The sequence below is a fragment of the Monodelphis domestica genome, chromosome 8 (assembly GCF_027887165.1).
Source record: "Monodelphis domestica isolate mMonDom1 chromosome 8, mMonDom1.pri, whole genome shotgun sequence".
NCBI classification, from domain to species: domain Eukaryota; kingdom Metazoa; phylum Chordata; class Mammalia; order Didelphimorphia; family Didelphidae; genus Monodelphis; species Monodelphis domestica.
Window position 1 is genome coordinate 109,386,668 of NC_077234.1, and position 16,661 is coordinate 109,403,328.

General features: G+C 34.0%; 1 protein-coding gene across 3 annotated transcripts in view; it reads left to right on the forward strand.

Moving 5' to 3' along the window:
- The window catches only part of TDRD3 (tudor domain containing 3), a 200,567-nt gene that overhangs the window by 32,891 nt on the left and 151,015 nt on the right, over positions 1-16,661 (forward strand). For 2 of the 3 annotated variants that reach the window (XM_056807205.1, XM_056807206.1), the window contains exons 2-3: positions 13,974-14,058; positions 16,320-16,385. In XM_056807205.1, the coding sequence (XP_056663183.1) occupies positions 13,974-14,058; positions 16,320-16,385 (151 nt within the window). Of the gene's footprint in view, positions 1-13,972; positions 14,059-16,319; positions 16,386-16,661 lie in introns of those variants that run through there. The other variant, XM_056807207.1, reaches the window with a different exon arrangement.

Below are 16,661 nucleotides of genomic sequence, written 5' to 3' on the forward strand. Positions count from 1 at the left end.
GGTAGCTTTTTTACCTTCTAGCATTTCTGTTTAGAATTGTAGCTTTTAGCTCAGTCTTTGTGAAGATGACACATTTTATGAAACCCATTTAATAATATCATTAAATTTATCTTAGCAATTTCCTTATGGTTTCTTTACTTAATATTTTTTCATCATTGTAACAAATAAAATTGAACGAATAGACCTACAAGACAATTAAGATAGATTTTCTATGGCAGAAATTTAATATAAGATAGATAAATGGTTGAAGTAATTTAAAATTTATGTGTGCATATAAACCATAATAATTGAAAATTTGGATTCAATGAATTTTTAAAGAGATCTTACTGTGCAATAAAATAATCTTCTTTTGAAAGTAGTTTTTAGACAATTTTCGAAGAAAAAATCAAAGCTATAATAGTCACATGAAAAAATGCTCTAAATCATTATTGATTAGAGAAATGCAAATTAAAACAACAAATTATCTCACATAGATTGGTTAATATGACAGAAGTGGAAAAGATACATACTGGAGAGCATTTGGAAAAATAGACCAGTCATTTAAAATGTTATCACACTCCTAATAAATAGTTTTCTTAAATACATTCCATCCCAGTTTGACCATTCCAATGATTCTTCTTTCCATCTGCCCAAAAGGAAATTAAAGAGAAACTGGTTGGCTACCTGCCACAATCAGAGACTTTTTCATTTTCTTTCTTATCTCTTTAGGGAGGAGTCCTTAATGTTCTAGGTAGAAGTGAGGAGCTTAGGGGGTAGAATTTGGAAATTTGGGACTTTCTATAAGAATAAATACATAAATGAAAAAATGAATGAGTGAATGTAGAAAACTTTTATTATGTGCCTAATTATATGTAAAGCACTGTTCTAAGCCCTGGGAATACAAATAGAAAAATAAGATAATCCTTGATTTCAAAAAGTTCATATTCTAATGGGGGAGAAAACACATATGGAAGGTTTCAGCTACAAGTAGGATGGAAAAGTCCCATGGTCCTTAGGGTGTAGCAGTAAAGCCTCTAATATAATGTTATTTCAACTGATGGAATGATATCAGTTTCTGACATAAACATTTAAAAAACAAAAATGCTTACCTTTCATCTTAGAATCAATACTGTGTTTTGTTTCCAAGACTGAAGACCAATAAGGAGTAGGCATTGGGGGTTAAATGACTTGCCTAGAGTCACAGAGCTAGGATGTAGCTGAAACCAGATTTGAACCCTCTACTTTGAACCATTTGACAGTGCCAAAGATTTTGGTGACAGGAACTTCTCTGAGTCTTCAATGGTTGTAGCTGTAGCACCTGCTGGAGTAGTTACCATTCTATGTCATTGCAGAATCACAGAGGCTGCTTCCCAAGAGGAAGGCTGTGAACACTTGACTAGAAGCATTGATTTTCCAAATGTTCTTGTTTTCAGAATTTTGTTTCTATTAATCTGAGGAAAGATAGTTGTCACGGTGGTATAGGTTGACTTGTCTAGCACTTTTTACAAATCTCTTCCTTAGATTTTCCTGCTATTTCACCTAATCTTTCTTGTCTGCCCTGCCAGTGGAAATTGGTTAGAATTTGGTGGACATGGCTTCTCTAAAGGAGTTACTTCCCCACAGGATGGCTATTGATAAAATACTGTTAAGGACTTTTTTCATTTGTGGAAACACCTAATATATATATATATATATATATATATATATATATATATATATATATATATATATATATATATATATATATATATATATATATATATATATATTTAAGCCCTTACCTTCTGCCTTAGAATCAATACTGTTGTATTGGTGCCAAGGCAGAGAAGTGATAAGGGCTAGGCAATGGGGATTAAGTGACTTGCCCAGGGTCATACAACTAGAAAGTGTCTGAGGTCACATTTGAACCTAGGACCTCCCATCTCTATGCCTGCCTCTCAATCCACTGAGCCACCCACCCTGCCCCCCAATACCTAATATTTTGATGTGAGAAATTCTGATATAAACTAAAGGGCACTTGAAATGTGCAGGTTAAAATGCTGTGAGCTCTGTCACAAATTATTCTGTATTATTAGCTACCATTCCAATTTTTTATTCTTAGTTTCAAAGAATTAATGTATTTTCATATAAATAATATTAAATCTATTGTTTTCTCTTGTATTAAAAAAAGAAATCATCTTTTTAAAAGAGTCAGCTGTTGTTTTGATTGGTACCTTGGAGGATAGCCAGTGAAAATGCCAAAGTGATGATTTTATATTTGATTGTGGGCATGGAGGGTGACATGGTTAGACAAGGATAAATAACGAATTAACATGATGTTAGTAAGAATAGAAAATGTACATTGTAGGTAGTGAATGGGTGTAGGGAAATAATGGGGTTTATAAATGTAGATATTTAGAACCCAAATGACACTTCCTATTTTTTGAATCTTGTTAGTTCATTGGGAAACCACTGAAGTTTCCTTAGAAGATAGCTAGAATATTGTCAGAAATAAAATTTGGGGAGTAGAATGTAGTGTCATTTTATTAGTTCAATTCAGCAGACATTAAGTTCCTCCTTTCTTCTATGCACTTGCAAATATTAACTGTAATTGTGGGAAAACTTAGCTGGGGAATTATGATTGTTTTCAGTCTATACATTAGAGTGACTTCAAGATTAGAAAAGAGGGAGTATGTAGTAGTATAGCAGTCTGTCCAGCGGTTGCTATATAATTTTTCTTTGTGGGATATAGCTTGAGAAGGAGGAAGGAGCCTGAGGAAGATGGGTGATAAATAAAGACTCAAAGACAAGTTAATTGATATGGGGAGCGGTGCTTGCTCCTAATGATATTTTCCTTTATAAATCAATTAAAGGAAAATATGAGAAATAAGAGAACACGTGGAAGTAAGAATTCTGAGATAGACAGCACGTGGCCAAGAGTGGCACTAGGAAAGATAAAGAGATAGAAAGAACTCCAAGGTTGTAGGAATCAAGAGAAAGAGCAGCGCCCCTCACCCCAGCATTTATTGTGGATTGAGAGGTGATCTTAACATTGGTTGAATAGACAATGACAAGATCAGAGGAGGTGGGGATTCATTTGACATGCCCTTTTCAGAGGAATGAGGTTTGACAAGGTGAGGGCTAAGCCTTTGTGGCTTAGGCTAAGGAATTTTATTGCCCTTAGTACGGGTCTATACATTGATCATTAACTGATCTGATCAAGTATTTAATACAGCAACCATACTTCCATGCCTGATATGTTACATAGTAGTAAGAGAGAAAATTAAAAATTATTGACTTTTTGAGGAAAAGATGCTTTCCCTGAAACTATTTGAACTTGCTTGAACATTAAGAAAGGTGTTTGAAAATCTTGGAATTTAAAATTAAAGTTAGATTTAAAAACATTAGTTCATTGACTCATTTGCATGCAAAAATGAGGATGGCAATGATTGATTCTTGACATTTATTTATAAAGTAAAATATGTTTAGATATATTTTTAGGTAAGAATAATAATGATTAGATTTGGGATGCAGCTGCTCCAAAGGCTCCACCAGGAAGGGAAAAAAAACTCTATGCATTTGCTGGCTTTTTAGTAAACAAGATCTCTTTATGGTAAGTTTCCTCCTTAGACTCCCCACTCTTGGGCACTCTTGACAAAGACTGCACATGGAAACTGATTAGAAAGCTCTAGTTATTCTGAACCTCTTTCCTGAGGTCCCTGATTATAAGTGTACACAGGGATCAAATCAGGACTAGTGTCTCCAGCCTTCATTTCCTTTCTCTTCTGATCACAGCAGTAGTACTATTATCATTGTAATAAAACAGGTTCTTTTGACACTGTGGTTCATATTTAAGCAGATTTAGATGCTTTTTTTTTTCATTTTATAGCTTATTTGTTAACTTTGTTTAAATTTGTTAATGTTGGGTTTTTGAACATTTACTGAAATTCAAACTATAGCTTTAACTGGTGAATAAATCTGTTTTAGCTCATTTCTATTTAGTCTTCATTATGTGAAAATGATGGTGAACCTTTTAGAGATGGGATGTTGGGTCCTGTCCCCCTCCCCCAGACCAAATGCTGTGCCCTGCCCCCACTGGCCCCAGACAGGGAAGGGAGGAAGAGCTTTCATTGTGCTTTAGGGCCAAGGGTGTAACATTTAAAAGAGTTGTTGGCATAAACTGTTACAGATAAAAGAGTGTTTGCCTTAAACTGTGGCCACAGAAATATGGTTTCAAGACATTGTCTTGAGTTAAATAAAATATAAAGTGGTTGCCAGGGAAAAATTCCCAAATATGAAATATACCCAAGTCAGCTGGGTTTTTATGGAGATTTTAATTAATACAAATAAGGAATTAATGAAAGAGAGAGAGTAAGAGGAAACAATGAGAAAAGGGCTAGGCCAGCCCAGGCCCAAGCCCTGAGAGAGATCAGTCAATCTTTAATCACTCACCACAAGATCTGTTCCAAGCAAGATTCTAGTGTTCAGAGAGACCCAGCTACTCCAACTAGTCCAAGCTCCAATTAAGCTTTGGCAAACTGAATTTTCAGAGGCCTTTTCTGACCTCCTTTTAAAGAGAATTTTCTCCTCTGTCACCTCCCCTAAGTTCTCACATCTACCAATCATGGTAGACATTTTCCAAAGGACAGACCATTCTTAATTTACACCAGAGTATACTAAACTTTTGAGTAATTCACACCTGAGTAGACTAAACTTTTGAGTAAGTCCACACCTCTTTTATCCTTACAAGTTTGCAAGTTGCCTGACCTTCATAGGTACTTAGCAGCTTCCTAAAAATAGACTTAGCTTAAGGCTTTTGCTTCACTATAAGTATGAATTAAGTACTTTTTCATTGTTCGGTAAAGAGTTTACAACTTTATCTTCCCCTAAAGTATGCTTAAGTATGGGTGGAGTAGAGTTCTCATATTTCTGACTAAGTCCCTTCATTGTCTAAAATGGGGAATGGTCTTAAGAATTTTTAAGATTCACAAGGGGCAAGTGAAGAAAGGTTTGAATGGAGAGGGGGAGGAGAGTGGCCCCAGCACTCCCTCCAGCTCTGCTCCCCTTCAGCTATGTGCCATGCTGTGAGCTATGCTCCCCTCAAACTTTGCTCTTCTCCAACCCTACCATGGGACTCACCTCACTACCAACTCAATAGATTGTCCTCCATGCCACACCCACATGCAGCATGTGACGCTCCCCTCCTACCCACCTCCCCCCCAATGCACAGGGAATGGAAGTGAGGAATGACCTTAGGTACTTGGAGATAGGGAGGGGAATAGCTCTGCCCTGAATTCTTCTGGCTTTCTAGTAAGGAAGTCTGGTAGACATCTGCAGAGGTGACCACAGAGAGAACTCTGTGTCCCCTTTTTGGCATGTATGCCATAGGTTCGGCATCACAGATCTAAGACTTGCATATAAGACACTTATAAGAAGGTGTTCTTTATGAATACTTGTGATTTATGTCAATAAAACTATAGTTCCTATACTCGGAATCTCTCGAAGGTAAGAGTTAGGGAAAATCTATATGTGGTATGAAATAATACTTTTTGGTCCCTCTTTAAATGTTTTTTTTTTTTTTTTGACAAGTACATGAAGGCATTGGCAGAATATTTCCTTTTTTTTGTGTAAGTTGTATTTCTTTGGTTCTATGAGTAGATTTGCAAAGGATATATATCTGGGCTCTTAAAATAAAATATTTCTAGGAGAACTCTGTTATTTAGGACATAGTTTGAAATTAAACACCAGATTTATGTGTATATGTTTGTATATCATTCAGCTAACAATATCTTAACCTAACAAAGCCAAATTTTTAACCTCTTTGTAACTTGTACTTTTGGAACACTCATTTGTTTGGAGATTTCTTCCCTTGTGTCTTATGAAGAGATACACATTTTTTTTTTGTTAACAAATATCAACTATTTTGTCTAACAAGCATTTTAAATGAATACTTTTAATTTAGATTGTAGGGTGTTCCAAAATCAGATATCTGTGTGGTTGTATGTGTAGATTGTAGTCTAGTTTCCTTTCCACAAGATATACAAGTTTTAGGTACAATTCATTGCTACTAATATATTTTCCATTTTTAGAAATATCAGAGTTTTGTTATCTTGCTCACATAATACATTGAGTTCATTTAAGCAAGTCACATTTTCTGATGTGTTGCCCATTTTACTGATATTCTATTTATTAAAAATACACAGAAATAATTTTTATTTGCTTGTTTGTGGATGGTTTTTTGAATATATATTTAATTTATGTATTATTTGGGATATAGAGAAATTGTGTAGGGCTCATAGGAAATACATTAAAATGTCATGTAAAACATTTAGTAGTATAATCTGATGAACATTTCATTGTAATTAAAAGCCATGGTAATCTTTATCTACACTAAATGTTCACTTATAATGTAGATGCTTAAAGAGGCAATATGGTACAGTGAATAGAGAAAACTGACTTCAGTCTGAAAAAACCTGGGTTTAAATTTAACCTCTGACATATTGGATATGTGACCATGCGCTATTCACTACTTTTAGGCAACTACTTGATACTTTAAGTTGGGGAACATTTGCTTATTTGCATAGATTGAAAGAGCTTGTTCCCTGGGAACAAATGAATATTTAACCTATTTCTTTTTAATAGTTTTTTTTTGTTAAATATACTGTAAACAATAAGTATACATTTGATTCTTGTAGGTTAATTTCTTTTATGTAAACAGTAACTCATCAGAATTTTTGCAATAATTTCTTCTTGCTGTGTATATTCATTTCTTACAGTTCAGAATGAAGATTCAGAAACAGTTTTTTTTAAACAATGTTGCTGAACTTGAAGCAAAGTAGTGAGTTGTCAAATCTCATTTTCCTCCTTCATAACATCTCTCCTTTAAGTCCCTTTCTTTTCACTCTCAATGTTTAGCCTCATCACTTATTGCCTGGGCTATTGCAAATAACTTTATAACCAATCTCCTTGCCTTACGTTCTCTCCCAACTCTAGTTCATCCTTCACACAGTTGTTGACCAATACCACTCCACTCTCACCATTCACTAAACTTCATTGGTTTCTTATTACTACACATAGAATCAAATATAAACTGATAGGCATTTCAATTGAACTTTATAATTTGTCTCCTTCCTGTCTTTTGAGTCTTAGATTGTTATTCCTTTCCATGCTCCCCACGATCCAACTATATAGGCCTCTTTACTTTCTCCTACCTCATCTCCATGTCTTTACATGAATTGTTTCACTCGCCTGGAATGCTTTTCTTCATTTCTGCCTTCGAGAATCTCTGACTTTCTTCAAGTCTCAGTATATCACCTAAATAGAAGGCTTTTCTCAGTCCTCTCCAGCTACTAAGTACCAGTCCCTCTAAGGTAACATTGAAACAACTTTGTATTCATTTTGTATATACCTATCTGTCTACATTTTGTTTCCTTGACAAGTGAGAGATTATTGAGAGCCCTTTTCTTTGTATCTCCAGAAGCTACATAGTGCCTAACATCTAATAGTTTCTTTTTAAATGCTTGTTGATTGACTGAATAACTGAAGTCTAACTTGAAATTTAGGCAAAAAAGGATTTATATGTTGAAGTTATTATGGAATGTAATATTCTAAGAGCCATAACTTAAAAGGTAAACCAGTTAGTATGTAGGAATCATGGTCTAGGGTTGGATCCACAAGGCAGACTTTGTAGATTCAGAAATAGTCACACCTAGACCTTTAGCCATTACCTATCTGAAATCAAGAGTTAAGCAGAGTTTGGAGCTTATGGTTAAATTTGGATGCAATAATTTAGTAAAATTAGAATACAAGAATTACATAGAAAATTACAGAAGAATGAAAGAGTTAAGTTTATAGGGAGTCAGAATATTAGAACAATTAGTACTGCTTTTGAACCATTGAGGTTCCCCATAACTTCTTCTTGTCATTGTTCTTGGAATTGTCAAATGGCTTGACATCAGAAACTGATATGATTTTGCCAATGGAAATGATACTAAAGAAAATAGCATACCATCTGCCTTGCTGTTGCTTTCTACTGACAACTGGGCCTATCTCTATGCTCTCAAGTCAAACTCCTTAATTTGTATCCCTTGCTCTTTGTGATTTGCATGTAGTAACTGCTTAATAAGTGTCTTTATTCATTCATTGTCCAATTTCTGATATGCATTTGGATGGACAAAACAGAGAGTTGATTCAAGACATATCTTAGAACTAAACTACAGACTTTGGAACTTGCCCCAGAATAGAAGGATGAGAAAATCCTGGTTTACTTTTGGGAAATTATGCACTGCTTTTAATTCCAAAAATTTCTTTCAAAGTGCATCTTTTAACTTCTTTATATTTTTAGTATTGCTGTCTATCTCTTAGTCATATTGCTATACACCCTCAAAAATTAGAATCACTTTTTGCTCATGGCCCTTGGAAGGTGAATAGACTATAGCATAGCCCATAATTCTAAAATTTAGAGAAAGACCATGTGTTGGTTGGACCCTTTATGTAGGTTTTGTGGGATCACATGCATAAGAGTTTAAGATAATGAGAAGGCATAGATGGGTATATCTACAGAGGAAATTATATAGTCATTAAGTATATATGATAGTTTCAACTATTGAATTATCTTTTATTACTTCCCTCTCTATGCTTTATAATTTGACCAAACTACAGTAGTCTTCTCTTTTCTCTAACACATAGTGCTCTCCTTCCTTTGCATCTTTGCTTACGTTTTTTTAAAGAGGAGTTATTTCTTTTAAAAGTTATATTTTCAGTAAGCAAAAATCTTACCCTTTTATTCTCTTACTCCAACACCCTCTTTTCCCTCTTTAGGACTAAAGAAAAATAAATTATTTTACAAAAGTGTATAGTCAAAACAAATTCCTATATTGACCATATTCAAAAAATTATTTTCTTCTCATTTTGCACTCTATGTCCTTCATCACTCCAACAGAAGATAGGTAACATGTTTCATCATTAGTCCTTTAGTTGACCTTGTGGTTGGTCATTATGTTTATTAAAATTCATAATTGCTTCAAAGTTTATATTTATCATGTTGCTGTAACTGTACATTCTGGTTCTGTTCACTTAATTTGATATCATATCATACTAGTCTTTATGGGTTTCTTTGATATCATATCTTTCATCATTTTTTGCACCATATAGTATTTTATTACATGTTTATACTGTAATTTGTTTTTCCATTTTTCAGTTAATAGGCACCACCTCAGATTCCCATTCTTTGTCATCTCTAAAGAGCTACAAATATTTTTGTGCATCTTCAGAAAGTTTGTTTTACATAGGACTAATTCCTTCTTTGATATATTCTTTAATTCTTCCTTCCTCCTTTTCCATTTTCCTTCTTATTTCCCTTTTGAAGGAAATAAATACATTTCTGTACTCAACTCACTTTGTGTGTGTGTGTGTGTGTGTGTGTGTGTTTGTATATTCTTCTCCTAAACAGTTTAGATGAGAATGAGATTGAAGTATCAGCTGCTTACCCCCATCCCCTCTTCCTTGTTTGTTTAGATGTCTATTTTTGCACCCAAATGATGTGAGATAATCTTCCCCAACTTCTTTCTTATTCCTCTTTCCCTTTATTTCTAGTCTTAAGATCTTCAAGATATAACAGAACCACCCTGAAAGCTTTGTTTAATTAATATCTGACTCTGTCCCCTGGTGTTGATAGACTTCAGAGAGTACTGAAATAGGAATGATAATCCATGTGACTATTGAGAGAGCTGCTACTAGTATGGGGACACACCTGCCTATTTGCAATGGAGATAGAAGTACTTTGAGAGACATTGAGAAATACTGCTACAGAGATAGAGGGATGCTGCCACAGGGGAATGCTCTGGGGTTTGCCTATAATCTCTTCTGATGGCTGATAGATCAGTCTATTTCCTAACCTCCTCCTCCCTTCACTCCCAGATCCCACACACTCCCTCACCCCCTTCTCCCTTCTTTCAGCTTCTTGCTCCCAGTTTCTTCTTGAAACTTGTGGCTTTGCCCCTCCCCTCTGAGTGGGCAAGAAGATACGCTTGTTTTCTTTCTCAGGTAAGGGGTTTATTGAGAAACAACAGGATGGGAAACTGAGGAAAGGTGGATGAGGGTTTCCCTAATCTATAAGGAGAATTTAGGAGGGTTATAGAAATAGTCAGTCTTGTCACAATTGTGACTCAGAGGGTCAGTTAGAGAGATGGAGGACAACTGTTTAAAATCTTCTTTCTTCTTCACAAAGCCACCAATGTCTCTCAGCTTAATTCCAGAAGTCCTCCCCACCCCCCAACCCCCAGGGTCCTTCGGCCTGGGACAAAAGCTAACAAGATCAGTTCAGCTTCTTCCCCTTCAGCCAGCCATCAAGAAAAGTCTCTCCTTCAGCCTGGCTTTCCTCCAACTCTTGGTCATTAAAATCTCAGAGAGAGAGACAGAGTCAGAAGTCCCAGTTTCTCCCCTGGTCAGCTTCAACTCCCCGAGAGAGACAGAATCAGTTCCTTCTTTGGTCAGAGCCCAAAGCCAAGCCAGGCCCCCAAGGGTCCTTCAGCCAGCTTCAACTGCCTCTCCTCCTGGGAACATTCTATTTGGAACCTTCTCCTTGATTTTGCAGACCAGGTCCCCAGCTTGTTTCTTACATGCTTGGCTTGCAAGTCCTCATTCTCTCCATGCCTCTACCACAGTACACACATATCATCTCCCTCTACTCAAATATAAACAATTTATTCTTGTTTAGTCAACTATCATGTTAATTCAGGCTTACCATTTTACATTTTTCTTAATGCCTGTATTTTAATTTCAAAGTTTCCATATGCCTTTATCAAAAATGTTTGGAAGTCCTCTTTCTTTGAAGGTCCATATTTTCCTCTGTAGCATTATACTCAGTTTTGCAAGGTAAGTTATTTTTAGCTATTATATACCAAACACTTCATTCCTTTATAGTGATGGCTGTGTTTTTCTTTGAGACTTTGTGTGTAGGTCCTTGCACAGGTGCTCTTCTCATTCTTCTCTGTATTTGTGATCTAGAGCTGTGTAATGGGCAGCTAAACTACTAGTTGCTACTTGTTCCTGGCATAGTACCTCCACATGGGACTCGTTTGGAGGTGCCCCATTATGGGTCTGAGGTCACCTACTGGCTTGGTGCATAACCTTTTCATGGATGCAGGAGCCCTACCAAGGCCTCAGTGTTAGTATATTTCTGTCTTTCTTGTTATGCTGGTCTGAATCAAAGGACTCATTATTTTTTCTTGATTTCCCCATCAGGATTTGGTCTGTCAGGCTGCCTGGTAATGGATAGTGTGCCAGGCCTAGAGTCAGAAAGACTTATCTTCCTCAGTTCAAATTTGGGCTCAGACACTAGTTTTGTAATCCTAAACAAGTTATTCTACCCTGTTTGTCTCATTTTGCTCATCTGTAAAATGAATTTGAGAACCAAATGGCAAATTACTTCATTATCTTTGCTAGGAAAACCCCAAATGGGATCATGGAGAGTCAGACTCTCCAGAAAAAGACCAAACAACATTATTTTATAGATCTGTTTGAAGTGGTTGTTCCTGTTACTCCCTTTATATTGTGTCTAGAATACCCTCTCCTAATCCCCTTTATCTGTTAAATACCTACCAGCCTAGTAAAACCCAACTCAAATGTCACTTCTTTCAGGAAGTTTTCTTTTTCATACTTCATATATCATTTTACTTTAAAACTTACCTAATACACTTAGCTTTTGAGTGGACTTCTTATCCTTTTACCAGCTGTAAACCCTTTAAAGGCAGGGACCTTAAATATCTTAATGTTTAACACAGTGCTCAAAATAGAACCTTAATATTAATAATAATAATAACAACAATAAATGATTATTGCATTGCATAGTATTTTCCTTTTCTTTCAGTCTTTGTAACCCTTCTTATATCCTTTTCTGCAGTAGAGTTTGTTTATACTTGTTTAATTTTTTTGTATATGTTGGATTTTTTCCTTTATATTGTAAGCACCACAATTCCAACAAGTTTGTCTTATTTATTTTTGTATATATTCTCCATTGCTTGGAACAGTATCTTAAAAATACATATTTAAGTGGTAGAAGGATAAGTTAATTCTGTGTTCAGATGACTTTGCTAGGTGTGGAGAAATATTCAAAGACTAAAACATAGTCTTTATAGTCTAATAAGGTAGAGCTACAGTCTTTGGCTATGGAACAGAACAAAGATAACCAGAATGTATGATGATTAAACCTGCAACTTTAATCTCATTAGTACACTGCTGTAATCCATTTTCTTAACAGACTATAGATTCTTGTGTTCCCTGGTCATTTTGCTGACCATCTTTCCTTCTAATTTAAATAGTATAATTCTTTATTGATTGTTTTTTAAATAAAATTACCTGCCCATCGACATGACCTCAATATTTTTCTTCTTTCTGAATATTCTATCACCTATTCATCCCCTAGTTAGATCTACTTTTACTCACACTCTTATTTTTACTTTCCTGTTTTTTTTAACACCAACTTCCATTATGTTGTTTTTTACCTTTTACCTCCTGTAATTACAATAGTATCCACAGTAAATCATTTTTATGAAGTATTCTTGTTGAAAAAAATTTATCACCTTTCTGAAGATTTATCTCAGTGAACTTTACATTGAAGGTTTTTTTTTAACTTGGGAAGACTGGCCAGAACTTGCATTGTGCTGAAATAGTCACTTCCTTGTTCTTATGAGTTATTAGTCTCATCAGTGAAACAGACAAAATCTAGAACTTATATGACACTTTGTTTACAAATAAAAATATTAAAATGGAGTTCTTGTCTTTCGTAATTAACTAAGAAGCATTTAAGAAGGGATTTCTAATACCTTTTTTAACCAAAAATACATTTTAAAGATGCTAAGGAAATTGTTCTCCCTGGCACATACAGAGGCAATTTTCTTCAAGGTTCTTATAAAAATGACACTTATGAGAACTAGTAGAAGGAATACTCTTGGTTCAAAGATTAGTGGAGTTAAGTTTAAAAAATGCACATAAATGAGTTAAGTTTTATTGGGATTTTATTTTTATTTTATTTTTTTTGTCTCTTTAGAACAAGTATTCTTAACTTGGGATCCATAAATTTATTTTAAAAAATTTGGGTGGCAGCTAGGTGGTTCAGTGAATTGAGAGCCAGACTTAGGTCCTGGGTTTGACACCTCTAGCTGTGTGAACCTGGGCGAGTCACTTTAGCCCCTCATTGTTTAGCCCTTACTGCTGCCTTAGAACCAATTCACAGTATTGATTTTAAGATGGAAGGTAGGTGATTTCCTCCATCCCCCAATATTTTGACAACTGCATTTCAGTATAGATCATTTACTTTGTAATCTTATACACTTGATTTTATGCATGCAAAAATTATTTTGGGGAGGGGTTGATTGGTTTCACTAGAGAGCCAGAGAAGTTAAAAGGAAAAAAAAAAGTTAAAGGAACTTTGTCTTAGAAGCAGTGTACTGTAATATTAAATAATAAAAGCTTGATTTAGTGCTTGATACTGTGTATAGTTTATATCTTAGAGATCCTTAAAACTTTGTCAAAAATGTTGATACTATATTAACAAATTTCCTTAGCCTAGTATTTGGATAATCCTATTGTTATTAATAGTTATAACTAACTAAAGAAATGTATGTATGTATAATACATTTTACTCTGAGGCAAGAATCCTTATTTTTTTGTCTGTAAAGGACTCTTGGCAACCTGTTGATGCCTCTGAGCTCCTCAGAATAATGTTTTAAAATACATAAAATAACACACGTAGGCTTACAAAAGAAACTAGTTATATGGAAATACTTTGTTTCCCCTATTCAAGTTCATGGGCACCAGAAATCTCTCTCTTGAATCTTGGGTGAGCAACTTCTCTTCTTGAATGTGAAGAGTAAAACAAATGTTTTTCTCTTTCACAGAATCAATTCACAACAGAATTTTTCTTGTTGGTAAAATGGATTTCAATGTGCCTTTTTTTGGGGGGGAGTTGTTGTAATTTAATTACTACCATATTAAGAATTTTTATTTTTCAACAGGTATCTTTCAGATGAAGGAATTGAAGCTTGCAAAAGTTCTCCTGACAAAGTCAATATAAATGACATCATCCTGATTGCTCTCAATGTAGGTTATGTTTATAAATTTCTCTAAAAGATTTTTCTGAGTAAACTGCTTAATCCAAATACTGTATTTAGGAACAATGAAATAGAACAGATAGGGTTTTATGATAATAATACTTAACCCTAATATAGTGCTTTAAAGTTTGCAAGGTACTTTATACATATTATTTCATTTGATAACTTTAATGGAATGATTTTCATTTTTTATTATGTCATTTATTAAATCTCAAAATATCCAGCTTTGCCAGGAATCGATTGATGTTATTTGAACATATTTTATGTAGAATCTATTGACAAAGGAAAATGTAGTAACTTGATTCTGAACCAAGTGGTTAGTTTTAGATGTAATATTTTGTGTTTGTGTGAGTGTGTGTATATACACATATATATGAATGAAATATGGATTGAAACTAACTACACCAATGCCATTTATTTGGAACTAATGCTTAGAAGATATACCAGGAAATGCTTCAGATTTTGATTTTCTCTGAAAAGTTGTAGGCTTTGAAAAGGAAATTTAAAGAACTTGTTCATTTTGAAGACCCATGTGAACTGCATTTTCACAAATAGTTAATCAATAATGTTTCTGTATCTGTGAGTCATTATCTTTGTGCTTTCAAAAATTAAAAAGCAAATTAAATTAAAATTTGGCAGCAAAATAGATAATAATGTTTATTAAAGATTTTAAAGGAATAAGATTCCATAGTTACCTTTTAAAAAATTTGGATTTTTTATTTTTTAAAAATATTTTTCCATTGTTACATTATTCATTTTCTCACTTCATAACCTCTTTCCATATTATTCAATTTTTGCAGTAGAGTAATCTTTTGAAACCAAAACCCCAAATCATGCACTCATATAAACAAATGATGTCATATGCTTTTCTTCTGTGTTTCTGTTCCCACAGTTCATCCTCTGGATGTGGATAACATTCTTTCTTATAAGTCTCTCAGGATTGTCCTGGATCATTGCATTGCTGCTAGTAGCAAAGTCCATTACATTCAATTATTCCACAATGTTTCACTTTGTATGTACAATGTTCACTTAGGTTTTGCTTATTTAACTCTGCATCAGTTCATGGAGGTTCTTTCAGTTCATTTAGAAATCCTCCAGTTCATCATTCCTTACATACAATAATATTCTATCTCACCATCATATATCACAATTTGTTTAAACCATTCCATAGTTAACTTTTGTGTCTTTATTTAATAATTCCTTTAATAGGAAAGCATAGTAGCTTTCCTGTTAACCCTTATCCTAGCTAAATGTCCTATTCCCCTCCCACCTTTAAATTCTTTCTTTAATTTGTATTTATTTCATATGCTAGTTTCTATTCATTGTCTCCTAATTTAATGAGAAGCAATAAAAAACAAATGATTGATTCATAGCAAGTTTTCTTTTTAAACCATCTTATTTAGTTAACTAAATAATTTTAATTTTTTTTAGCTTCTTTCCTAGCTCCATTTCCCTATATGTTCAGAAGTTCTCTTTAGATTGTAAAAGAGGTAAAAATCAAAGGATCTGCATGATGAAGACTATAGATGGAGATTTCTCTTTATTTCATATATGCTATGCTGTTAGAGATGTCCTAGTATTGCATTTTCTTCTTAGGAATAGTCCTTTACCACAAATTAGTGTTTACTATTGTTTTGAGATGATTTTTTTCTGTTTTCACATAGGCAAAATTATATTTCCATGAATTGTTTAAACTTATGAAATATAATTGTATCATAATAATATTCCATTATAATAAATAGCTTGTTATTACATAGAGTTTGTTCTGGGTTGTATGTACATAGAAGTAGGTACTATATTTCTCAATCCAACATAGCTTAGAATACAGATTTTCATCTATTATCATGTGTGAATTTTATGATGGGTTCATCTGTAATGATATATAAAAGTAGCTATTTGAATAGCTAAATTGCTTGTATCCAATATGTTGAATTAGAACATTGACCTTTAGAAAGATTAAAAAGTAGAACTATTTTCTGACACTGGTAGCTTTCTTGGAGAAAAAATATAATTAGAATTCATGTTAAAATCCTCTCCAGAGATTTGTAGAATCTAATTCCATTTCTCATAGTCAAGTTTTTTGGTATATTTCAATAGCCTTACCATGGTGAAGAGTTATTTCAGAATATATACTTCATACATATTTATTTTTCCTTTGTCATCTTATTAAGAAATTTAATCCTCATGATTTAGGAATTAAATTTACTTTTCTTCTTTGATTGTATTTTAATGATATCTTTTTTATTTTAGACAGATTTGAGAACCATTGGCAAGAAATTCCTCCCCAGTGACATTAATGGTGGAAAGGTGGAAAAGGTAACCAGGAATGCTAATAATATGTTTTTATTCTAATAAAAATCGTGGAGATCACTTGAAGGATCTGAGGATCTTTAACTTTTCCTCACCAGCTTGGGAAAAAAAACAACACCATACAAATCCTTCAACATTGCTTTCATATGGAGGAATAAGATATATTCTTCTGGTCCCATAGAGTAAATATAGCCATTTTGGGCAGGAAGTTGAAAAGTCTAATTTACAAGGTGTCCTTTAAGAACAGTTCTGAAGGAAACAAAGGCTTGTGAGTGGTGAAGC